Source organism: Danio rerio, chromosome 5 (assembly GCF_052040795.2).
Source record: "Danio rerio strain M-AB ecotype USA chromosome 5, GRCz13ab, whole genome shotgun sequence".
Classification (NCBI taxonomy): Eukaryota; Metazoa; Chordata; class Actinopteri; order Cypriniformes; family Danionidae; genus Danio; species Danio rerio.
In genome coordinates, this window is record NC_141025.1 from 61,511,970 (window position 1) to 61,534,835 (window position 22,866).

The following is a 22,866-nucleotide window of genomic DNA, read 5'->3' on the forward strand; positions in this document are numbered from 1 at the left end:
TCTTAATTTGTGTTTTGATGATGAACAAAGGTGTCATGGGTTTGGAATGACATGAATGCAGAGGTGGGTAGAGTATACAAAATCTGTACACAAGTAAAAGTAAAAGGAACAATCCTAAAAGTTAAAATACAATCGAAAAGTTACTCGAGTAACGAGTAAAAAGTATCTGATGAAAAAATTACTAATTTAAATAGTTATTAGTTACTTTTTGTAACTACTAATAAAAATTACTTATAATTTAGGGGGGTTAATAATCCTGACTTCAACTGAGTATATATATATATATATATATATATATATATATATATATATATATATATATATATATATATGTGTGTGTGTGTGTGTGTGTGCGCGTGTGTGAGTGTGTGTGTATTTGTGTGTGTGTGTGTGTGTGTGTGTGTGTGTGTGTGTGTGTGTGTGTGTAATGTTTTTTAAAAGAAAAGTTTTGTCGAATTTAAAAGTGCACCTTTACAGCAATATTTTCCTTGTTTTGACAAATAAAAAATTTATGGCTAAGAAATAGCTATTTGGTGTGGTCAGAGATAAATTTGGTAAACCCTTAATTTTGAGCCCTGAAAAGTCATGTGAAATAACAACTAATTGCATTGCGACAACCCATTTGCTCATGCACACTGAGAAAGCTAATACACAATACACACAAAAAGTAAAATGAATGAGGAGGCATGTGGACATAACACAACATCTAAATCAAGTAATTGTAGTATGTCAAAGTCAAATTCATGCATATAAAATATATTTTCCAAGCAAGAAAATTGTGGCTAGTGAAAATGGTAAATGGCTTGTAATGTTGGAACCCTACTAGAAACAGTGGCTGGTGATCAAAAAAGTTAATGTCAAATTAACATTGGGATAATTTTCACACATACCACTACAATTTTTTTTTTGTTTTGTTTTTTTCAGGTTAGAGCTGGAATTCATGTATATGTTGCGATGTCAGTTTGATGTACAGCGTGCATCTCAATATTAAACTACTCTTATTGACATCTTAGAGTGAAAACATAGACTGAACTTGGGGCAGCGGACTCGAACCAAAAGAGGGAGACGTGTCTCCATAGCAACCTCTCGCGACACAACCTCTCCAATGTGGAGCCTCGTGATATTTGCAAACAAGTCATATAAATCCTATTTATTATCATTTGACAGTTACGAAAGAACACCGCCAAATGTAGTGAAGTAAAAGTTATGATTTTTTTTCTAATAATTTACTTGAGTAAAAATTAACATTTTAAATGTACTCAAAAAGTACACCGCTACCCAAAGAAAAGTACTTATTTACTTTGTTAAATGTATAACAAAGTAAATTTAATTAATTACTACCCACCTGTGCATGTGTGAATAACTGATACCATAATTAATGCCATATTGGGTGAACTAACCCTTTAATGTGATAAGAACCATTTAGGTGTACTTAAATGAATGTGCATCCATGGCTCATTTTTGTCCTCATATGTACACTTTTAAAATGTAACCAAACAAGAATAAGCTACCTAACACTTCTTTACCTGAATATTTATAAAGCTGTTTTCTGTGTTTGTCAGGATGGGGGCATTCTATGCTCCCGGTCTTGTAGGCATCAATGTTCTGCGGCTCCTTTCATCTATGTACTATCAATGCTGGGCTGTAATGGCCTGTAATGTCCCACATGAGAGGGTCTTTAAAGCTTCTAAATCCAATAACTTCTACATGGGCCTGTTATTGCTCATCCTCTTTCTGAGTCTCCTACCTGTGGTTTACACCATTATGTCTTTGCCACCATCTTTTGATTGTGGACCTTTCAGGTACTAAAAGCATACTATAATAGCCCAAAATAACTTATATTATGAACATTTATTCATAACTGTTCATCCTGTTACTGTAGTGGAAAGGAAAGAATGTTCGACGTTGTTATGGAGACCATTGATCTGGATCTACCAGCATTTATGGGGACTCTCTTTGGATATGTCGCAAACCCGGGACTCGTTATATCTGCAGTACTTCTCATGGTGTAAGTGAATTATTTAAAATGGCATGATCACATACTGCAGGTAGGGATGAGTGGGTAGCACTGACATTTTTTTTTTTTTTTTGCAGCAACTAAGTTCCCTAGTTCAAATCCTGATTGTGCCAGAACATATTTCTTTATGGGGTTTCATGTATTTGATCACATGTTAATATCACATACAAAATAAGTGAAATTTGCAGTTTTTAAACATTCTATTGTAAAGCTTTTATTTCCCCTTTTTTGCACATGCTTTTTTCATATTTGATCATATGGGTTTCACTTGAAATGTTCAAAACAACATTTCACATGCTCAACAGGTATCACATTGGATTTGTAACATGAAGCTATGTTATAAAGCATGTATCTAAGTTACTAGATAAGAACATTTAGGGTGTGAGTGTGAAAGTGGTGGGAGTGTGAATTGTATGTTTTAGAGCAAAATGTTCAAGTACAATAAAATGTTTGTGTTATTTTACAAAACATTTTTACTGATTAATTGAAAACAGAAATTACAAAACCTCTTAAAAATCTCGCATTGGAACTCTCAGCAATTTATTGTTCTGGTTTTTGTTCTGGTCATTCCTAACTCAATCACTTACTATCCCTTGGCTCAGCCACAGCGGTATGAACCGCCAATTACTCTGGCATGTTTTGTGCAGTGAATGCCCTTCTAGCCCAGAATGTCCGCGGGGTCTTAAAAAGTATTAAAAAGTCTTAAATGGTATTTTCCAAGGTATTACATTTTGTATTAGTATGTTAAAGTTTGTCTAAATTTGATCTGCTGCTTTGTTTATTTCGTAAATAATAATAATAATTCCTTACATTTATATAGCACTCAAGACACTCAAAGCGCTTTACACATTGGGGGGGAACTCCTCATCCACCACCAGTGTGCAGCATCCACCTGGATGACAAAAAAGCAACCATAATGCACCAGACTGCATACCACTCACCGACTGATTGGTGGAGAGGAGACACAGGCTGTTTCTCAATTCCAAGAACGCAGAAAATAGACTTGCATTCTTGTGGAGACCGGTCATGCTAGATCACCTCGGAAGAACGAACTCGGGAGACCGTGAGGGCAAAGAGTGCTTCCTCTGAGAAATGAGATGCGGCGTTTTTCCAGATGGTCACACGACCCTCACGCATCTTTAACCAAAAATTATTTAAACATTACAGCATTCATACAGCGATTTATTTTTCTCCCCTTTTCACAATATATACTATGCATAAAGACTTTACAAATGTGCATTGCACAATACAAATAAAACTTATTTTAATACTAATTTCAGCAAATAAACACGCTTAAAGCGTTTCATTTAGGGAAACTCCTGAGACAAATAAGTTATATCTCTAAACTTTAATAATAAACCTATTTAATATGCTGTGCTTCCCACCACCAGTCGCAATGACTTCTGGGACTTCCAAAGCGAGTTCAGTGCTCAAGTCTGCATCGCTGCCTCGATATCAAGAACACATCCGGGAAATTTCACGCGCCCTCCTTTCTTGTGGTCTTGAGTATTGAAACTGAACTTTGACAGCTGATGATGACATCACACGAGGACGCAAGACCGCTGAAGAACGCATATTGAGAAACAGCCAGTGTGATGAAGCCAATTATTCTATGGGGATGGTTAGGAGGCCATGATGGACAGAGGCTAGTGGCCAAATTTGGTTAAACCCCTACTTTTTTGCGAAACCTTGGTTTAACGTCTTATCCGAAAGACAGCCGCACTGAGCAGCATAAAGTCCCCTTCACTATCGTGGGGTATTAGGACCCACACAGACCGCAGGTTGAGCACCCCCTTTTGGCAGCAACTTAGCTTTCCTATGTGGTTTCCCAACCAAGTACTGACCAGGTGCAGCCCTGCTTAGCTTCAGTGGGTGGCCATGTGAGAGTTGCAGAAAGCTAGCTGCCCGCTAGTTCTCTGTAAATATACTGTAAATTTTATTGTCCCCAATGTTACAGGTTGAATCCTAAAGTGGCGATGAGGCCTTAATGTTTGGGAAGTCTTAACAAGGGTCATAAAATTTTTGAATTTCAATCTTTGCTTCCTGTATACACTACCTTGTGAACACCCAGTTCTGAGAAAACCACATTCACACTAGGAGCACTAAAAGAGAACATGCAAAGTCCACACAGAAATGGCATTTTGGCAGGCAATGAATTTTTGGATAATCTGTGCTGCAAACAATCTATATAACGTTCAAATTTTTTTTCTTACAGACTGGCCATTTACTACCTGAATTCTGTGTCAGAGGCCTACAAGAACTCCAACAATGAGCTAAAAAAGAAAATGCAGATGGTTAGTAGTGTTAATGTTGGTACAGTGTTAGAGGTAACGAATTACAAGTAATGTGAGCTACGCAATAATATAAATTTTCTAAGTATAGCATTACTTAAGTTATAATAATTGAGTTACTGTTTTTAAAAATGCAATGTGAGTACCTTTTTAGTTTAATTAATTAGCTTTTAAAAAATAAATTGCTAAATTAAAATTAAAGTTGTCACAATAAATCACACAGTTAAATAGAGAATCTGTTCATTATTTGGAACGCATCGAAGAAAAGAAAAAGGTGATTGTCTCAATGGACAGGGATTTTACTTAAGACAAATAGTACAAAAGTAGCAAACATATTGCTTTAAACTTTCAATAATCTGTATATACTGTATGGCATATGGAGTCAGAAAGATCTGAGATTTTTTTAAATGTATTTTTTAAAGGTATAAAGGTGTAGGTTATACAGTGTGTTGTTAATTGCAGAGGTCCTCTATTTAAAAAAAGAAAGGAAAAAAGGTTTAAAGAGATCAAAAACTGAAAGAACTGAAAGAGATCAAGTCTCAAGCAGATAATAAAAAGTAACATAAAAGTAACTCAAAAGTAACACATTACTTACCATAAAAAAGTAACTAGTGCAAGTAGTTAATTTTTGTAATACAGTATTGTAATGCATTACTTTCTTAAGTAACTTTCCCCAACACTATGTTGGCATACACAAAAAATTCATGAAAGGTGTTAGATGACAGCAATTAGTCACAATCTTTAAATCTTTATATTACTTTCTAGGCAAGAGATGAGGAGAAGAACAGACGGAACAACAAAGACAGCACTAACCAAGTGATGAAAGACCTAGAGGATCTGCTTCCCAATCGCCCTCCAACGCCTCCTTCTCCTCGAGAGAATATCGCAGGTGAGCATTACATTGAATGTTATAATACTGGATATGTTTTTTTTTTTATTTATTAAATATATTTAGCTGTTTTCTAAAAAAAAAAAAAAAAAAAAAAAATTACCTTTTTAAACTGTAAAATAGTCTAATGCTTATTTAGATATTAAACATGTTTTACCTATGAATGATGAAAACACCTCGTTCAATTTGTCACTTGTTTCCTCAGAAAAAAACCAGGGCCAGGGTGGAAAATCTGCAAAAGTTAAACCAGGCACAGCTGGCGGTGTGCATCTGCAGAAAGATGTGTCACTCGCATCAGCCAATCCTAATGCACGGGGGCCTGTGACACGAGCGCCAGGCCCCAGGGGTCCTGGACCTCTACCTGGCCAACCAGGGGCAGGTAGGGGTCAAGGTCCACCCCCTAGACGGCAGTGATGTGTGATATTATTTGTTGTATCCTGTTTGTCTGTACACAATTTTTTTTTCTAGAGAAAGTAATATTTAAAATGATTTAATACATGCTGTTAAACACCTCAGAAAAACGTAAACAATTTATATCACACTTTCGTAACACTTTATTTTCATGGACCATTTGAGTGTTATTAGACTGTCTGCTTAATATCTGTTGACTCTGCTCCTTTAACAGACATTTACCTGACTAGAAGAAACTTTGCAGGTACATGTCAATTTACAGTACACTAAACCTAATTCTGACTCCTAACCCAACCAGCAGTCTACTTATAAACTAATGAGAATTAGTCGGCATGTAGATGTAATGTAACTTAATTCAACAAATGAACCATCAAAATAAAGTGTGACCTACACTTTTCCTACTGTAAATTGAATATCACATACATACGGTAGCCCCAAAAAAAATTTGGACCCTCAGTCCTATATAAAAATGTTTGAATTTAATTGCATTAGATATTGACTAAAACATTAATTGACATCCTTTCTCAAAAAGTCTCATCTTTAACTTTACTGAGCAATTTTGCAGTGACTATCTGACTAAACTGTGTGATTTTAAAGATATATATTCAGGTTATTAAGTGAACTATGAACATATTTTACTAACACTGAAAATCCAGTTGTCAAAATATATTATGTCTTCATAACAAGGAGTACATTTGTTGTGTTAGCATTTTACACACGCACACGCACACGCACACACACACACACACACACACACACACACACACCATAGGTTTCCCATAAATTAGAAAATTTATAACTGTATATACAAACTGTATACTCTAACCCCCACAAGCCTACCCATAAATCCAACCCTCACAAAACAATTGGCATTTTTACATAATAAATATTTAATTCAGTTGGATTTATGTGCTACTTTCTTCATAGGGACCAAAAATGTTCTCACATGGTCTAAATTTACTAGTATATTTAAACTTGTGGAGACATTTGGTCAACACATTGTGAGGAATACAAAATACACACAAACACACACACAAAACAGTTTGCTTCTTGAGTGGGCATTTTTCTTTCATAATAAATGCTTGAGATTCAGCTGTCTAATGAAGTGACATTTATGTTTTTTAATTGTGTCTTAAGTGTCTAAATGCTCTTTGTGGCTGCTGTACTGTATGTGTTATATCATGCATAGAAATAAATTCACTACACTACATGTACCTGGTGTATTACTGAACTTACAATGGATTGTTGGTATAATAAATACAACAAATGGAAATTCTTCAGTAATTTTCTCAAAGATAAATTATTCGGTTTCGCTAAACAAGCACCCAAATTGTTTGCAAATCTTTTTGAATTCTTTATTTGTATAAGATGTTTTGTAAATATATAAATAGATTTCTTTTTTCTGCATTTTATTATTTTGTCTTTAGAAACCTATTTTAAAGCTATTTGAAAATGTTTGACATGTTTTTTTTTGTCAGATAACATTAGGACAATGACAATTTGAAATGTATTTTTATTAATTTATTCATTTTTATTTTGGCTTACTCCCTTTATTAATCTGGGGTCGCAACAGCGGAATGAACCGCCAACTTATCCAGCAAATGTTTTACGCAGCGGGTGCCCTTCCTTTCTAGGAAACATCAATACACTCTCATTCACACACACACTACAGACATTTAGCTTATTCAATTCGCCTATAATGCATGTCTTTGGACTTATGGGGAAAACCGGAGCACATGGAGGAAACCCACCAAACACAAGGAGAACATGCAAACTCCACACCGAAACGCCAACTGAGCCAGTTACTTTCTTGCTCTGAAGAGATTGTGCAACCCACTGAGCCACTGCGCTGCCCCGTCATTTTTATTGTATAATTAATTTTTTTAACTAAATATGCTTGACACACCCCTGCACTACTTCGAGATTTTTTCAGGAATGCATTCCAATACAGTAAGCATTAGTTTACATGACAGTAAAAAACAAGCTAAATGAAGAAAGTACCGAAACTGTTTTTATATTAGCACCATTATACGCACACACATGCACAAAAAATGCTTTTGTTTTGTTTCTAGTCCAAATATTAAAAAAAATGTTTTGCTTTCAGAAATAATGCATCAAAATTAGATGAGTTTTTCCTTCCAAATAATCTATGTGTATCTTGCTATAATTTTTATTTCTGAAAACAAACCAATATTTTATACTTATGTAAAAATGCTTCTTGATTTAAGAATTAAAATTACTCTAAGTAATAAAGGCATTTTGTGAAATGTGTACAACTGTCAAGTAAAATAATACACATTAATGAAACATCTGGCTTTCAACTAAAAACAAACAAAACTGTATTTTTGGGATTGTTTATTTCTAAGAACATTCTTGTTACAATGACCGATTGGTTTTATTCTAGCTATTTTAATTCTTTAGCTTCCACTCCAAGTAAAGAAGTTACATTTCGTTCTTGACACAGAATCAATTGTAGGTTTATTTGTTTTAACGATAACATATGCGCAAAAGTTTAGTCACCCAATTACAATGCCAGTTAAAGCGTTAAATGACACTCCAGATGGTGCAGGCTGAAAGGTGCTTTATTGCTCGTTTCCACTGAGTGGTACAGTACAGTACAGTACGGTTCAGGTCGGTATGGGTTACCTTTATTAGGCTTGGGTTTCCACAACCAACATTGCGAGTTCAGAATAGTCCAGAAGGCGATTGCTGAAACAATTTGCTCCTGAGTTTTGTCGGGCTTCTCCTTTATTCGCGCTTCACTCGCGAGTTTGTCCTTTTCTTTCTGAATTTGTCACTCTCGCCTTTGTCAGTTTCCAACAGGATTGGGTTTCAAAAGCACGTCAATAATCAGGTTATTATCATCAGCTAAAGAAGTTTGTTATTTCAGATATAGATGCGCAGCAGAGCGCAAGCAAGAAAGCGAAACTGAGACTGGCTCAAAAAAAAACACGGGGCACAGGGTAAATCTGCTCTTCTTTTTGGCTTTTGTGGCTGTTCATCAAGACGACCACAAGGTTAGTTTGAGCCTGGGTCGACTATGGCTCGTTATTATATTTACATTGTAATCTCGGCTCAGTCGGCTTTGTATTTTAAACATGACGGCTCTTTTGTTTTCATTCTGGATTGTTGCGTAAGCAAATGACGTATCTCTGTACACCAATAGCGTTCAGCTGTGTGTCTAGCTCCGCCTTTTGGTACACTTTCTCTTGTTTGGTACCTTTTCGAAAGGGTGACGAAAAAGTGGTATGGTACAGTTCGGTACATCTTTTCACAGTGGAAACGACCATAAAAGCATACCAAACTGAACTGTACCGTACTGTACCACTCAGTGAAAACGGGCCATTACATGCAGTCTGAAGAAACACTGTATTTTTAGAACAAGCTATTTGACCACTGCTAATTCTCTACCCATTGAGCTTGCTTTCTTAACATTTATTTATTCTTGCTGATTGCCTTCTGTTAGATAGTTGTGCACTCATATTGCATATATTTTCAATATCAGAGTTGTTCTAATACATTACCTCCTCTATTTGGTCTGCTACTATGATGCATGTATTTCTAAGTATCTGCAGTACATTTGAATGGTACCAACAGGTTTACATGCTTTGTGTTTTAATGGATAAAAGCATCTTTCTGTCTGTCTGTGTGTCTGTGTGTCTGTCTGTCTGTCTTTCTCTCTTTCTTTCTTTCTTTCTTTCTTTCTTTCTGTGAACATTAATAATAAATACTTGTTGATGAATACCTGTGTAAGACAAAGTATTGTCTGGTCAATTTCATTTGTAAATGTACATCCTTTCCTGTCGTTCATACCTGCCACACATTCCGCAAAAAAAAAGGGCTAGTAATCAGGTAAATTGATTAAATAATTATATAAAATGAAACAGGTGATGTCAACCAGTAATTGTAATTATGGAGCAGCATCCAAGAAATGTCTAGTCTTTTTGGAGCAAAGATAGGCCAGTTTGCCAACAAATATGTGAGAAAATTATTGAAGTGTTAAAAAACAATATTCCTCAAAGAAAGATAAAAAGACATTTGGTTATTTTACTTTCAACAGTGTATAACAGGGGTGGCCAACCCTGTTCCTGGAGAGCCACCTTCCTGCAGATTTCAGTTGCTGCCCATATCAAACACACCTGAACCAATTAATTAGGACCTGAACACCACGTGATAATTAAAGGCAGGTGTGTTTGATATGGGTTGCAACTGAAATCTGCAGGAAAGTGGCTCTCCAGGAACAGGGTTGGCCACCCCTGGTGTATAACATAACTAAAATATTTAAGGAGTTTGGAAGATTTTCAGTGCATGAAGGACAAGGGTGCAAGCCTAGGCTAAACAACTATGATCTCAAGAATCATCATTCAACTATAAGTGATATCACCCAATGGGCTACTTTGGTAAACCTTTGTCAAGTACCAAAATGTGTAGTTGCATCCACAATTCCAGTGAAAACTGTTCTGTGCCAAAAGGAAGCCCTAGGTTAACAGTGTACAGAAGCACTGTCAACTTCTTTGGGCTCAGTCTGGGCTCAGTGGCATCTCGTATGGGCCATTGCATTGGAGAAATGGATGCTGTGTGTTCCCATCAAAAACAGAAAATGATTCAATTAAACTCACCTTTATTTCTAAAGCGCATTTAAAATGTAGATTGTGTCAAAGCAGCTTAACATAGAAGATTATAGTACATTGAAACAGTTTCTGTCCAGTTTTCAGAGTTAAATTCAGTTTAGTTCAGTTCAGTGTGATTTAATTTTCACAGCTGAAAGTCCAAACATTGAAGAGCAAATCCATCAATGTGCAGCTCCACAAGACCCGAACCATGCAAGCCAGTGGCAACAGGGGCAAGGAACAAACTGCACCAATTGACGATAGTGAAGGTAAAAAAAAACCTCAAGAGAAATCAGGATTATGGCTATGGCCACACTTCTTGTGCAGAGCTGGAGTCTAAGCGCCAGAGGCTGGAGAAAGCTGAATGTCTATCGTGGAGAAAGAGGAGAGGTCCCTGGCTTGTGTACAGGCTTGCCCTTTAGGATTAATGCAAAGACTCATCTATCAGTGGGGTCTTACAGGAATCTGTCTCACGCTTTCCACTCCTCCATGACCACAACAGCAGATGCTCAGGATACAGCCTGGTCCAGGATTGTGGAAACCTAGCAAAAATAAAAAAGCAGACTAACATAAGCGTAAATGCTGTTTAAATTATAAAATTATTATTTTAAATGATTAAATTATTATTGTTCAATTAATTAATAAATGTGCTTTTACACAGCTAATTGTAGTCTAGGGATTTTTAAATATGACACAGACAAGTGAGGGCAATAGCATCAACTATCTAATGGGCCAAGCTCTGCTTTCATATGGCACTTCCCTTCTGCTGATAGAGATGTATGCTCTGTGGTCACTTGAAGCACAGTGTGCAGACAATGAAAGCGCTGGGTCTGCCTTCTTCTTGCAGATTCATTACCTATTTTAAAAGGGGGTGCTAGGAACCTTTTGCACATAACTGGGTCAGGGTCTCAGGAAAATGTGAGTAGGCCAGTCCAAATTCCTGGCATGATTTGCTAACCGAAAATGCCACCAAAATCCTAACCCTAATGATTGATCCTTAATTACAGCAATGTGACTAGCAGAGCTGTCATTAGACAAAAATCTTAGAGATACTGAATTAAGTGACTGAAATGGACCTGTAAACCATTAAGGCTGCGGAGGGCATAAGAGGAGGTGGGGATGGATTAAACTCTTGCCATTTGAGAACCAACTGATGAGGTTATGCCTTCCAGGGCCGGCCCGTGGCATAGGCAGTATAGGCCAGTGCTAAGGGCTCATTTCTGGCACCCCCCTGGATGTACAGCGCCCAACCAGGGGGGTGCCAGAAATGAGTGCAGTAAGTTGGTTGTGTTTTCGGTTTTTCTGACACATTCAGTGATAGACGGCAATAACTCAAAAACCTCTTACCCTAAAAAGATCTAAAGTGTGTTTCCTACAAAATGGCAAAGCTGGTTATGTTTCACAGCTGTCTTTTTCTTTTTTTTTCGCTCAACATTATGAACACTGCTCAATTTAAGCCCTCGCCAATAAGCATTTAGCTGGTAGAGGTCGCGCCGAGCGGAGGTCTTAGTAAGAGACCGTCGGAAAAGTGCTTCTTTTTTTTTCTTTTTTTTTTTTGGCTCCGTCCTGCATGTTTTATTTTAAACACAACTAATTTTCTCTTAAATGAGCACAAACAGTTACTAAAGTAGTCGAATGCTTCATTATAGATCTGTGCATTCTTAAATTAACACCTCTGTTATTTAATTAATTAATATGCAAATACAATTAAAAGTGAAGTAGATTTTATAGCTTTATTTAATTTCTGTATAGGCCATCGATTTTAATAGGCTAAACCTTTTATTTTATTGTCAATATTTTATAATGTTTGCTATGTATTCTATAATTTGAAGCTATTTGTTGTCCTATATTTTTTACATCCAACGTTGGACAGATTGCAAATCAATAAATAGCAATAGTGCTATCTGTTAGTTTTGACGTCAGCTAATGTTATGGAAAGACATAAATGTTATGAAAAATAGTAAAAGTAATGTAACTACCCCCATCATTCTTTCCTCAAGCAAATGCGTAAATATTATATCTATTCAGCATTAATGTTAATTGCATTGGCATATTTATCAGACGTTTTCCCAGCTTGTAGTTGTCAAATAAAGTGAAGCACTTTAACATCAAGACCAGCAGCCTGTAAGTACATTTAAGACTTGTTTCAGTTGTTGTGTATGGTTTGAGGACTTGTTTTCAGCTGTTTGTGTAAAGTTGTAGGACATTTAAACTTGCTTTCAGTTGTGTATCATACTAGAAGTGTTTAGCCACTGTTTCCTTGGTTACTATAAGAACTTGTGTAGCGAACGCGGACGGTTTTCGCGTCGTCCGCCTCAGTTTCGGCCCTTGTTTTGACTCGGGAGGCGTGTCCAAACGCCAGGTAACCACTATATAGTGAGCACGCTAGCTTAGTCGGCAGGAGAAGCACTTTAACATCGAGACCAGCAGCCTGTAAGTACATTTAAGACTTGTTTCAGTTGTTGTGTATGGTTTGAGGACTTGTTTTCAGCTGTTTGTGTAAAGTTGTAGGACATTTAAACTTGCTTTCAGTTGTGTATCATACTAGAAGTGTTTAGCCACTGTTTCCTTGGTTACTATAAGAGCTTGTGTAGCGAACGCAGACGGTTTCGCGTCGTCCGCCTCAGTTTCGGCCCTTGTTTTGACTCTCGAGGCGTGTCCAGCTGAATTCAATCAGCTAGTGCTTTGGGGTTATATAAACAACTAGTTCACCGCGGCAACGGTCGTGGCAGCCTCGTGTGAAGACCGCCTCGTGTGAAGACCGACGAGTGTAAAGACCATCGACTCTACCTGCGCGACTCCATCGAGCAAAGACACCGACAAAGCACTTGAGTACTTTACTTTCTTGTTTTACACTTGTTTTTTGTTGTCAGTGCACTTTTATTATGTGTTTTCTGATTCCTGTTGTTACTAACACTCGCAAAACACGTTAGGTACGCTGCAGGCGTAATCCTCACAACCTCCGTTCAATACAGGTATCTGCTATTTCACAACTCTCTCTCTCCGTGGGCCTCTGGAATTGTCAATCAGCTGTTAACAAGGCAGATTTTATTACCTCCATAGCTACATATTCTGACTATAATCTCATGGCTCTAACTGAGACCTGGTTGAGGCCGGAGGACACTGCTACACATGCTACTCTTTCTGCAAATTTCTCTTTTTCCCACACTCCTCGTCACACAGGGAGAGCGGGTGGGACTGGACTACTAATTTCCAAAGAATGGAAATTTACTCTGATACCGTCCCTGCCAACAATCAGCTCCTTTGAATTCCATGCAGTCACCATTATCCACCCCTTCTACATAAATGTGGTTGTCATCTACCGCCCACCAGGTAAATTAGGTCACTTCTTAGATGAACTGGATGTTCTTCTCTCATCTTTTTCTAATATTGACACTCCCTTGTTGGTGCTAGGTGACTTCAACATTTACGTTGACAAACCGCAAGCTGCAGACTTTCAGACTCTGCTTGCCTCTTTTGACCTAAAAAGAGCACCTACCTCTGCTACCCACAAATCAGGTAATCAGCTAGACCTTATTTACACACGACACTGCTTCGCTGATCAAACAATAGTAACTCCACTACAAGTATCGGATCATTTCCTTCTGTCTCTCAACATCCACATTACTCCTGAGCCACCACACACTCCAACACTGATTACCTTTCGCAGAAACCTACGATCTCTCTCACCCAATAGACTATCCACCATTGTTTCAGACTCTCTTCCTCCATCTTGCAAACTCTCTGCACTTGATTCGAACAGTGCCACTGATACACTCTGCTCCACACTAGCATCATGTCTAAACCGATTATGTCCTCTTGCATCCAGGCCAGCCCGTGCCAGTCGTCCTGCACCCTGGCTCTCGGATGCTCTCCGTGAGCATCGCTCAAAACTTCGAGCTGCAGAAAGAATTTGGCGGAAAACTAAAAATCCTGCACAGCTCTTAACATACCAAACTCTTCTGTCCTCTTTCTCAGCTGAGGTTACTTTGGCAAAGCAGACATATTACCGTCTGAAAATCAACAATGCCACTAATCCTCGCCTACTTTTTAAAACATTTTCCTCCCTTCTCTATCCTCCTCCTCCACCCGCATCCTCCACACTTACTACTGATGACTTTGCTAAATTCTTTTGCACCAAAACTGCAAAAATCAGTGCTCAATTTGCTGCACCTACAACAAACACACAAGGTACACCACCAACACCACACACACTCACCTCTTTTTCTCAGCTCTCTGAGTCTGAGGTGTCCAAACTCATGCTATCTTGCCATGCAACCACCTGTCCACTCGATCCCATTCCCTCTCATCTCTTGCAAGCCATCTCTCCTGCAGTCATACCAACACTGACTCACATAATTAACACATCTCTTGACTCTGGTTTATTCCCCACTTCATTTAAGCAGGCTAGGGTAACCCCACTGCTAAAGAAACCCAACCTGGGCCATACGCTACTTGAAAACTACAGACCAGTATCCCTGCTTCCATTCATGGCCAAGATTCTGGAGAAAGTAGTGTTCAATCAAGTCCTGGACTTTCTTACTCAAAACAATCTCATGGACAACAAGCAATCCGGCTTTAAGAAAGGCCACTCAACTGAGACTGCCCTGCTCTCGGTCGTGGAGGATCTCAGACTGGCTAAAGCAGACTCTAAATCATCAGTCCTCATTTTGCTGGACTTGTCAGCTGCTTTTGACACTGTCAACCACCAGATCCTGCTATCTACGCTTGAGTCACTGGGTATTGCGGGCACTGTTATACAATGGTTCAGATCTTACCTCACTGACAGGTCATTCAGGGTGTCTTGGAGAGGAGAGGTGTCCAACCTACAGCATCTAAACACTGGGGTACCTCAAGGCTCTGTTCTTGGGCCACTTCTCTTCTGCATCTACACATCACGGAAACGGAAATGCTTGTAGTTTCTGCCAACTCGACCCTACACCATAACTTTTCAATCCAGATGGATGGGGCAACCATTACTGCATCCAAAATGGTGAAAAGCCTTGGAGTAACGATTGATGACCAACTAAACTTCTCTGACCACATTTCTAGAACTGCTCGATCGTACAGATTCGCACTCTATAACATCAGAAAGATCCGACCCTTCTTATCTGAACATGCAGCTCAACTCCTTGTTCAAGCTCTTGTTCTCTCCAAACTGGATTACTGCAACTCTCTACTAGCTGGGCTTCCAGCTAGCTCTATCAAGCCTCTTCAACTGCTCCAGAATGCAGCAGCACGAGTGGTCTTCAATGAACCTAAACGAGCACATGTCACTCCGCTGCTAGTCCGTTTGCACTGGCTGCCAGTTGCTGCTCGCATCAAATTCAAAGCTCTGATGTTTGCCTACAAAGTGACTTCTGGCCTTGCTCCTTCTTATCTGCTTTCACTTCTGCAGATCTATGTGCCCTCCAGAAACTTGCGTTCTGTGAATGAACGTCGCCTCGTGGTTCCATCCCAAAGAGGGAAGAAATCACTTTCGCTCACGCTCACGCTCAATCTGCCCAGTTGGTGGAATGAACTCCCTAACTGCATCAGAACAGCAGAGTCACTCGCTACTTTCAAGAAACGATTAAAAACCCAACTATTTAGTCTCCACTACACTTCCTAATCTGCAATTGCCTCTCTGAATATCACACTAACTGTAAAAAAAAAAAAAAAAACTAATACTTCCCTTCTTAGACTTTACAGACCTGAAACTTGCCTATAGCACTTATTCATTGTTGCTCTTGGTTGTGTAAATTGCTTCCTTGTCCTCATTTGTAAGTTGCTTTAGATAAAAGCGTCTGCTAAATGACTAAATGTAAATGTAAATGTCAATCCAAAAGCTATTTAGTTTCTTATGACTACAGTGGAATTTACTGTGATGTGACGGGGCGCCACCTGAAATCTTGCCTAGAGTGCCAAATTGCTTAGGGCCGGGCCTGATTCTTTCTCAGCGCCCCTTCAAAGAGAGCAAAGATAGCAGCATGTCAACCTTCAGTTTTGAGGGTGACAGCCAATACTCCAGCTATCCTAATAGAAGATAACACACCACTGATGTGGCATGTCCTGGGTTCTTCTCAGAGAGAAGTGATCCACACAGCAAATAGACTAAACTTCAGGATAAAGGCATGCCTCATACATTGTGCCTCATACATCTTCATCAGGGTTCCATTCTTAGTACCTCTCTTAAATGATCTACATAAATTGGCAGATCCTGGATTTTTTTTACCTTGATAACAGATTTCTGGTTAATTTGGTTTTATAAACAATTTCATGAATTAAAATCATCAGATTAAAATGTCTGGATGAACTTGGCTTAGATTACTTGTGTTGCAAAGTCAAGATCAGCGATCATAATCAGCAATGCAACGATTGGCTCAGCAGCATAATGACATCATCCAGTTAATATTAAATTGTCCATGATAGCAAAATTAAATTAAATCTGTAGTAAACAGTTATTTAAATATGATAAGCAATAACTTTCCACATTTGTTGAGGGCTGCAGGCTTTACACTTTTATATGTCATGTGTAACAATTTTTGTAGTTTATTTAATTTATTTAGGATTTTCTTTAGTAGGCATAATCATAAGACATAACCCCAGTTTTGAGGTGTGAATTACACAACAGTTATGTTTATTAATTTTACTATATATTTTTTTACTGTCTTTGTCAGTTCACTGTTTGTGAGTCTGTGCTGTGTTTATGCTTTGTGAGCTTTGTGATCGTGCTTTGCTCTAAAGCAGTGGTCACCAAACTCTATCCTGGAGGGCCGGTGTCCTGTAGATTTTAGCTCCAACCCTAATCAAACACACACAAACTAATCAAGGTAATCAAGCTAATCAAGGTCTTACAAGGTATACTTGAAACATCCAGGCAGGTGTGTTGAAGAAAGTTGGAGCTAATCCCTGCAGGGACACTGGGCCTCCAGGCCCGAGATTGATGACCCCTGCTCTAAAGCTTCAAGATCAGAATCCTTGTCTAAGTGATTATATTGTTTATCCTGTTGCTTCTTCAAGAAGTGTTACCAGGTTTCTTTTTTTATTTGTTCATTTCATCCTCCTTCATTTCAGTCATTTTATGGAGCTTAAAATATGCCAAAACAATCTGAATTTAAAATTGTGTTAATCTGAACTATTAACACTTATTATTCAATAAAGCTGAATATTGTATGACATTAAAACATGTTTTGAATTTGAATTTCTTAATTTGAATTTCTTAACTTGAAAATTGAAAATTTAAGACAACGATTTTTTTAATCTGTCTTATTACAAAAATTACGATGGATAATAATTAAAAAATAGACAATTCAAATTCATGTTGTTTAGGCATATTTTAAGCCCCATATCATTTTACTCTTAATTTTACTTTACTTTTATTTTCAACTGAGCCTTTCCTTTTTTGTTTTGTTGTAGAGTTTACCGTTTTGATTCTAGCTCTGTCTTTGTGTGTCTTGTTTGTCTTGTCCCTTGTCTTAATGTTCTCATGTCCTGCTCTATTGAGTCCCTGGCTGCTGATATACTCTGCAAGGCTGTTACTGGTGAGAGACTACAGCCCTCTAGTGATTGTTCTCAGTTGTGCAGATCATCTTTCCAGATCTTTACCACTTCCTACCTGGCCAGTTCATCCCTGTTCAGTCTCCTAGACCTGGGACTCTCCAGCACAACCAAACTCCATCACCTGTTTGAACTGTACATTACCTAAACCCTGTTTTAATCTTGTTTGTCAATAGTAAATATGCAAGTACGTAAATCATAGGTCTTAAACTGTATTCCTGGAGGGCCGCAGCTCTGCACAGTTAATAATTCAAATTAAGATAATTCAAATTCAGATTGTTTTGGCATATTTTAAACTCCATATCATTTTGGTCACAAATTTATTTTACTTTACTTAATTTATTTTCGACTGAGTATTTCCCTTTTTTTTGTTGTAAAGTTTATTGTTTTTGGTTATAGTCCTCTATGTCTGTGTTTGTGTCTCTTGTTTGTCTTGTGCCTTGTCTCCATGTTCCCTGGTCCTGTCCAGCCGTTTAGTAATTATATAAATATAATTGTATGTGTTGTATCTGCTGGGGGGACTCATTCCCTGCAGAGTTTCTTCTTATTACCCTTCTTATAGGTGTTTCTTAATCTGAAGAACACATAAATTCCGCATCAAGACAATTTGCATCAAGACAATTTGCTGGCAGCTTTTGTTTATTAAGTCAATTTGTAGTTCTACATTTAATGTAAGTATTCTTCAGATTTTTTTGTATTTTTGCGCTGTGAAAGCCGAAGCAGAAAAATGTATGACATTACCACTTGTCAATAACTACTAAATTTCTTCATTCATCATAAAATCTAAAAGGATTTAGGTGATATACAGATTAAAAACTTGATTAATAATCACTCTAACAATATTGAAATTAGTTACTCTGAAGGCCATGTTAAATCTGTATCCCAGTCCTTTAATTCTGAACAAGTCTTTTTTTTTCTGTGTCAATGTGATGTGAAATTAAAAGTAGACAAATGCTTCAGCGTCTATATTAAGGCAGCTCTTTAAAACATGTTATAAAGACAGTCCTGTTTTTCCAGCTTTGCATGTTATGAGAATTTTATGCACACATACAAAAACTTGATCGCAAACAGGTATATGAGTGAGTAAATGGAAATGTTTTGAAAAAGATGTTGCAAATGCATAAGCCGGGACTTAATTCAGTTGAAAATTTACATTAAAAATATACTTATGCAAACAAACTGTATGTGTTTTAACAACTTGTGACAATTAAATATATACTGTGAAATATATAGTGTGAAAAAATGCAGTTATTTTCATAATGAGTAATTTCTCAATCTGACCACATGATGTTAGTGTAACACAATTAAGTTTTATTCTTTGATACTTATTTATATACATGGATAAAGCAAATGCATTTAAAAAGACATTTTAGGCTACCAGAAAATACAGTTTGCTACAGAAAATATAAAACCAACAGATGAACTTTGGGGGAAACATAAAATGAAAAGTCAGACAGGAATTTGAAAAAAAAGAACATTAAAATGAATGTAAACTTGATGTGAAACCGAGTAAAAGTAAACTACTAATACTACTGTAAACTACCTATAGTACTATTCAACATTGTATTTTACTTTAGTAATGTTATGAATGGGAGTGCTTTTAGCTTGTTAGCAAATATTCCCAGTGTTTCTTGTTTGCTGTATGAGCACAAAGTGCACCTGTAGAAATTGATAGGAGTGTAATTGGAGATGATTTGCCACAGGCAACAGATGCAGTGAAGCCAACACAGTTGAGTAGTCCTCTCACAGACAAACTAGGTGCTTTAGAAATTTTACTTGACAATCATTTATCACTTCAGTCTTGTAGATTATGTAAAGTCCTATTTAAATGATGAGAACTTTTCAATAAGGAGTGTTATCAGAGAAATATTTCTGCATGAAGCGGAGAACATATCCACCTGAAGATGACATCTACAATATTTTTTCCGTATGCACTCTTTTTTGGGATTGGGCTGCAATGTGTTCAAATGAGACTATACACAAACCGGTGGGCAGTCAAAATAACTGGAGGCCCTGAAGCTGCTGACCTTATTGCAGAAAAATATGGATTTGTGAATATGGGCCAGGTAAGTGTACAAAAATGTTTTCTAGTGAAAACACTTCATGTTTTACTCTCTAGTTGAAACTAAACTCTTTAACGATATAAGCTGGATATCATTTCACATGTATTCAACATTGTTTTTCCGCAATGCTTGTTTCCTTTATCAAAGTACTTATTGTGATGCTAAAAGATTTATAAAAATATATTATTCATTCAAATATGGAGATATGTGATGATACTGTGGTAATGGTGTCATGGTTTGGCTTATTGACATAGAAATTGCAAGGTTTCAAGAGGGTTCAATTTCTGCCAAGATAAAACTCCATAAACAAACTCACATTCCTATGAACATATGGTATGTGAACACAAACTTTTTTCTTTAAATTTAGTTTTCTCTTCAAATTAGTCTTTCATTTTTACAAAGCCCATGTCTCTGGGTCACTGGCTCTTCTATAATACATGTGTTTAACCATGCAAGACTGGGCTTCTAACCCTGATGGCATCTTATACCCTCCTACAGTTAGTTAACCAACTGACACATTTCTATTCTCCATATAACAGAGAATTGCAAACTGTCTGTACAAATTAATAGAGCTACTGTAAACATAAAAGACATAATTCAGTGACAAAGGAAATTCGTAGGATTTTTACATGGTATTCTGAATGAAGGACTATAAGCCAACTCTACTCTTGCTGTAAATTATATTGTAAAGGCACTGTGCAAAGTCAAAGTTTAAGGACAATGATATTTACATATTATTTTTATACTTAGAAGTAATACATGTTCAGCAAGAAAACTTCATAAAATGTAAAATGTTGCATTTCTATTTCAAAGTCAAAATTTCCTGCTTTGATAAATGTATTATCTCTCTGCATTTCACCCCAAAATTAAATGTGACTCAATATTTGCTTCTCCAAGCTGTTCCAAACTTGAAATTATTGTATTTCAAATGAGGGAAATTATTTTCTCCGTGAAACACAAATAAAGACAGTAGCTATATGAGCTCATTTTGTCCTATTTTTGAGAGTATACAATCAGAAATTGAGAACATAATCAACAGAAGAAGGCTCTAAGACAAATTAATGTTTAATTATTGAATTGGACAAATTCTGACTGAGGAAATAAGCTGGCCAGTTTGTTATTTGCCTCGGCGGCCATCTTTGAAACACCTCTAGGGCAGTATGCTCAGGCATTCTGTCTGAATGAAGGAACATCAAATTTTCCAAAACTGCATGCCAAGCTTACCATTGAATTTCATATTAGAAATCACCAATAAAATTAAACAACAACTGTGTCTTTAGTTTCATTTCTTAACATCTAAATCACACAAAATCTGCAAAAACTCATGTCTGGTCCAAACCTGAGTGAGGTACAAGTGACATGTCTTGTGTATTCTATAGTCTTTGCTATAGGCTACTGTCTTTTATTTAAACAAGTTTTAAACAGATTTATTATTGTTTTGGGTTTTTTTTTTTTAATGATGGATGATATATATTTTTAAAAAAGCTTTTTTTTATGTTTCTTTGTTCAACATTTATAATTAAAAATTCTAATCTAAATAAAATAAATTGTAGTTTCATTGCACACTTGTAAATAAACACTTTATGCTAAAACAGTATGGTAAGCACTTTTACAAAAATGTAGAAGATGATTTTGTTGCATAAGAAAGTGTGGTTATGATCACCATCCAACAAGCTAATCCAGCAAAAAGAGTGTGTGCTTAAAATGTCACTAAAATGCAGTCATAAAACCACATAATTTAATAGAAGATAAATTGAACAACTGCAAAAAAGGTCCTTTTGAAAGAAAAAAAATAACCACTTCTTTCAATAGGCTGCCTACGGGCCTGAAAGATATTTTAAAGTACATTGGTAACTCCATGTCTTAAAAAAAAAAAAAAAAAAAAAAACTATTGTAATCAAAGTCTACTGTTTTCCCAAAATTCTTTCAATAAACTTATTTTGTATTCAACAGAAGAAAGAAGATAGTAAATCTCTTAAACAAGTGAAGGATGAGTGATTAATGACAAAATTGTGTAAATCTCTTTATGCAAAACAGTAATAATAAAAATCAATAATAATTTGCTTGTGAACCAAATTAGCATTATAGACTGATTTCTGAAAGATATCACACCGAAGATTGGTTAACAAAAATCTATTTAATCACAAGATAGATTTTTTTAAGAGAGAGAAATCTTTAAAGTTAATTTAAATTGTAATAATATTTCATAATACTGTTTTCACTGCTTTTCCAATCAAACAAACACAATCTCGATTAGCATAAGAGTCTTCTTTCAAGTAATCTCTGAGGTTTTGTTGCTTAGAGTAATTTTACGTTTTAGGGCATGTTTAAATTATAGTGGAAATCATGAAATTTCTTTGACTTTTATTTTCTTTTTAGGTTTTACTCTCTGTGTAAACAGAAAATGTTTTGTCAGATCTGATTGAAAACGTTGTGTTTGGTAACATAAGTTCCTTTACCCTCAGTCAAATGACATGTGTAACTGCCGCCCACTATGGGGCTGTTTAGTTCCGGTTAAATCTGGTATGGTTTCAGCCAACATCATAATGTCAAGGCACGGGGTGTCAAAGAGTGATCAGCAGCCAAAGTTTAAGCTCAGCTGAATTGTGTAGCGGTAGCTCAGGTTGCCTCTAATGGTAAGTCTATCAGCGGTGTAGAATAACTCTTTTGTTGTTTCAAAGTCATACGTCAGGCATAGATACATAATTTATATCTCTGTCAGTCACATCTGAGCAGCGGTGGTGTATACAAAACACAATCTTCCTCCTCTTGTGCTGCTGCAGATAGGTGGGCTAGTGGACCATTACCAGTTCCAGCACAGTGGAATCATCAAACGATCCACTATTAAAAGCAAAGGGAATCACAGTCTCATCACCATGGAGACCAAGGTAAAAGGATCATATACCTTCAGTCACAGAGACACCACTGAATAGTTAATAAGTTAGACTACACCACTCTATAAACACCCCACACTTACCAAAACTGATTAAGACAGTGGTGCACCAAACATGGATGCATCCTTAAACTTGCCAAAAACGAAACGATA

At 36.8% G+C, this 22,866-nt stretch overlaps 3 protein-coding genes across 4 annotated transcripts in view; all 3 read left to right on the forward strand.

The window, feature by feature from the left end:
* Positions 1-6,175, forward strand: part of tmc2a (transmembrane channel-like 2a) — a 30,411-nt gene extending 24,236 nt beyond the window's left edge. Inside the window, 5 exon segments of the mRNA NM_001302237.1 lie at positions 1,563-1,802; positions 1,883-2,008; positions 4,233-4,311; positions 5,074-5,197; positions 5,403-6,175. Coding sequence (NP_001289166.1) covers positions 1,563-1,802; positions 1,883-2,008; positions 4,233-4,311; positions 5,074-5,197; positions 5,403-5,611 — 778 coding nt within the window. The 3' untranslated portion in view covers positions 5,612-6,175.
* A 6,443-nt stretch (positions 6,176-12,618) lies between these two features.
* LOC147844409 (uncharacterized) overlaps positions 12,619-22,866 on the forward strand; it is a 681,160-nt gene continuing 670,912 nt past the window's right edge. The window contains exon 1 of one of the 2 annotated variants that reach the window (XM_087254270.1): positions 12,619-12,844. The gene's annotated coding sequence lies outside the window, so the exon portion shown is untranslated. The remainder of the gene's footprint in view (positions 12,845-22,866) is intronic. The other variant, XM_087254272.2, reaches the window with a different exon arrangement.
* pcsk5a (proprotein convertase subtilisin/kexin type 5a) overlaps positions 19,484-22,866 on the forward strand; it is an 84,624-nt gene continuing 81,241 nt past the window's right edge. The window contains exons 1-2 of the mRNA XM_087254253.1: positions 19,484-19,823; positions 22,604-22,708. Coding sequence (XP_087110379.1) covers positions 19,662-19,823; positions 22,604-22,708 — 267 coding nt within the window. The 5' untranslated portion in view covers positions 19,484-19,661. The remainder of the gene's footprint in view (positions 19,824-22,603; positions 22,709-22,866) is intronic.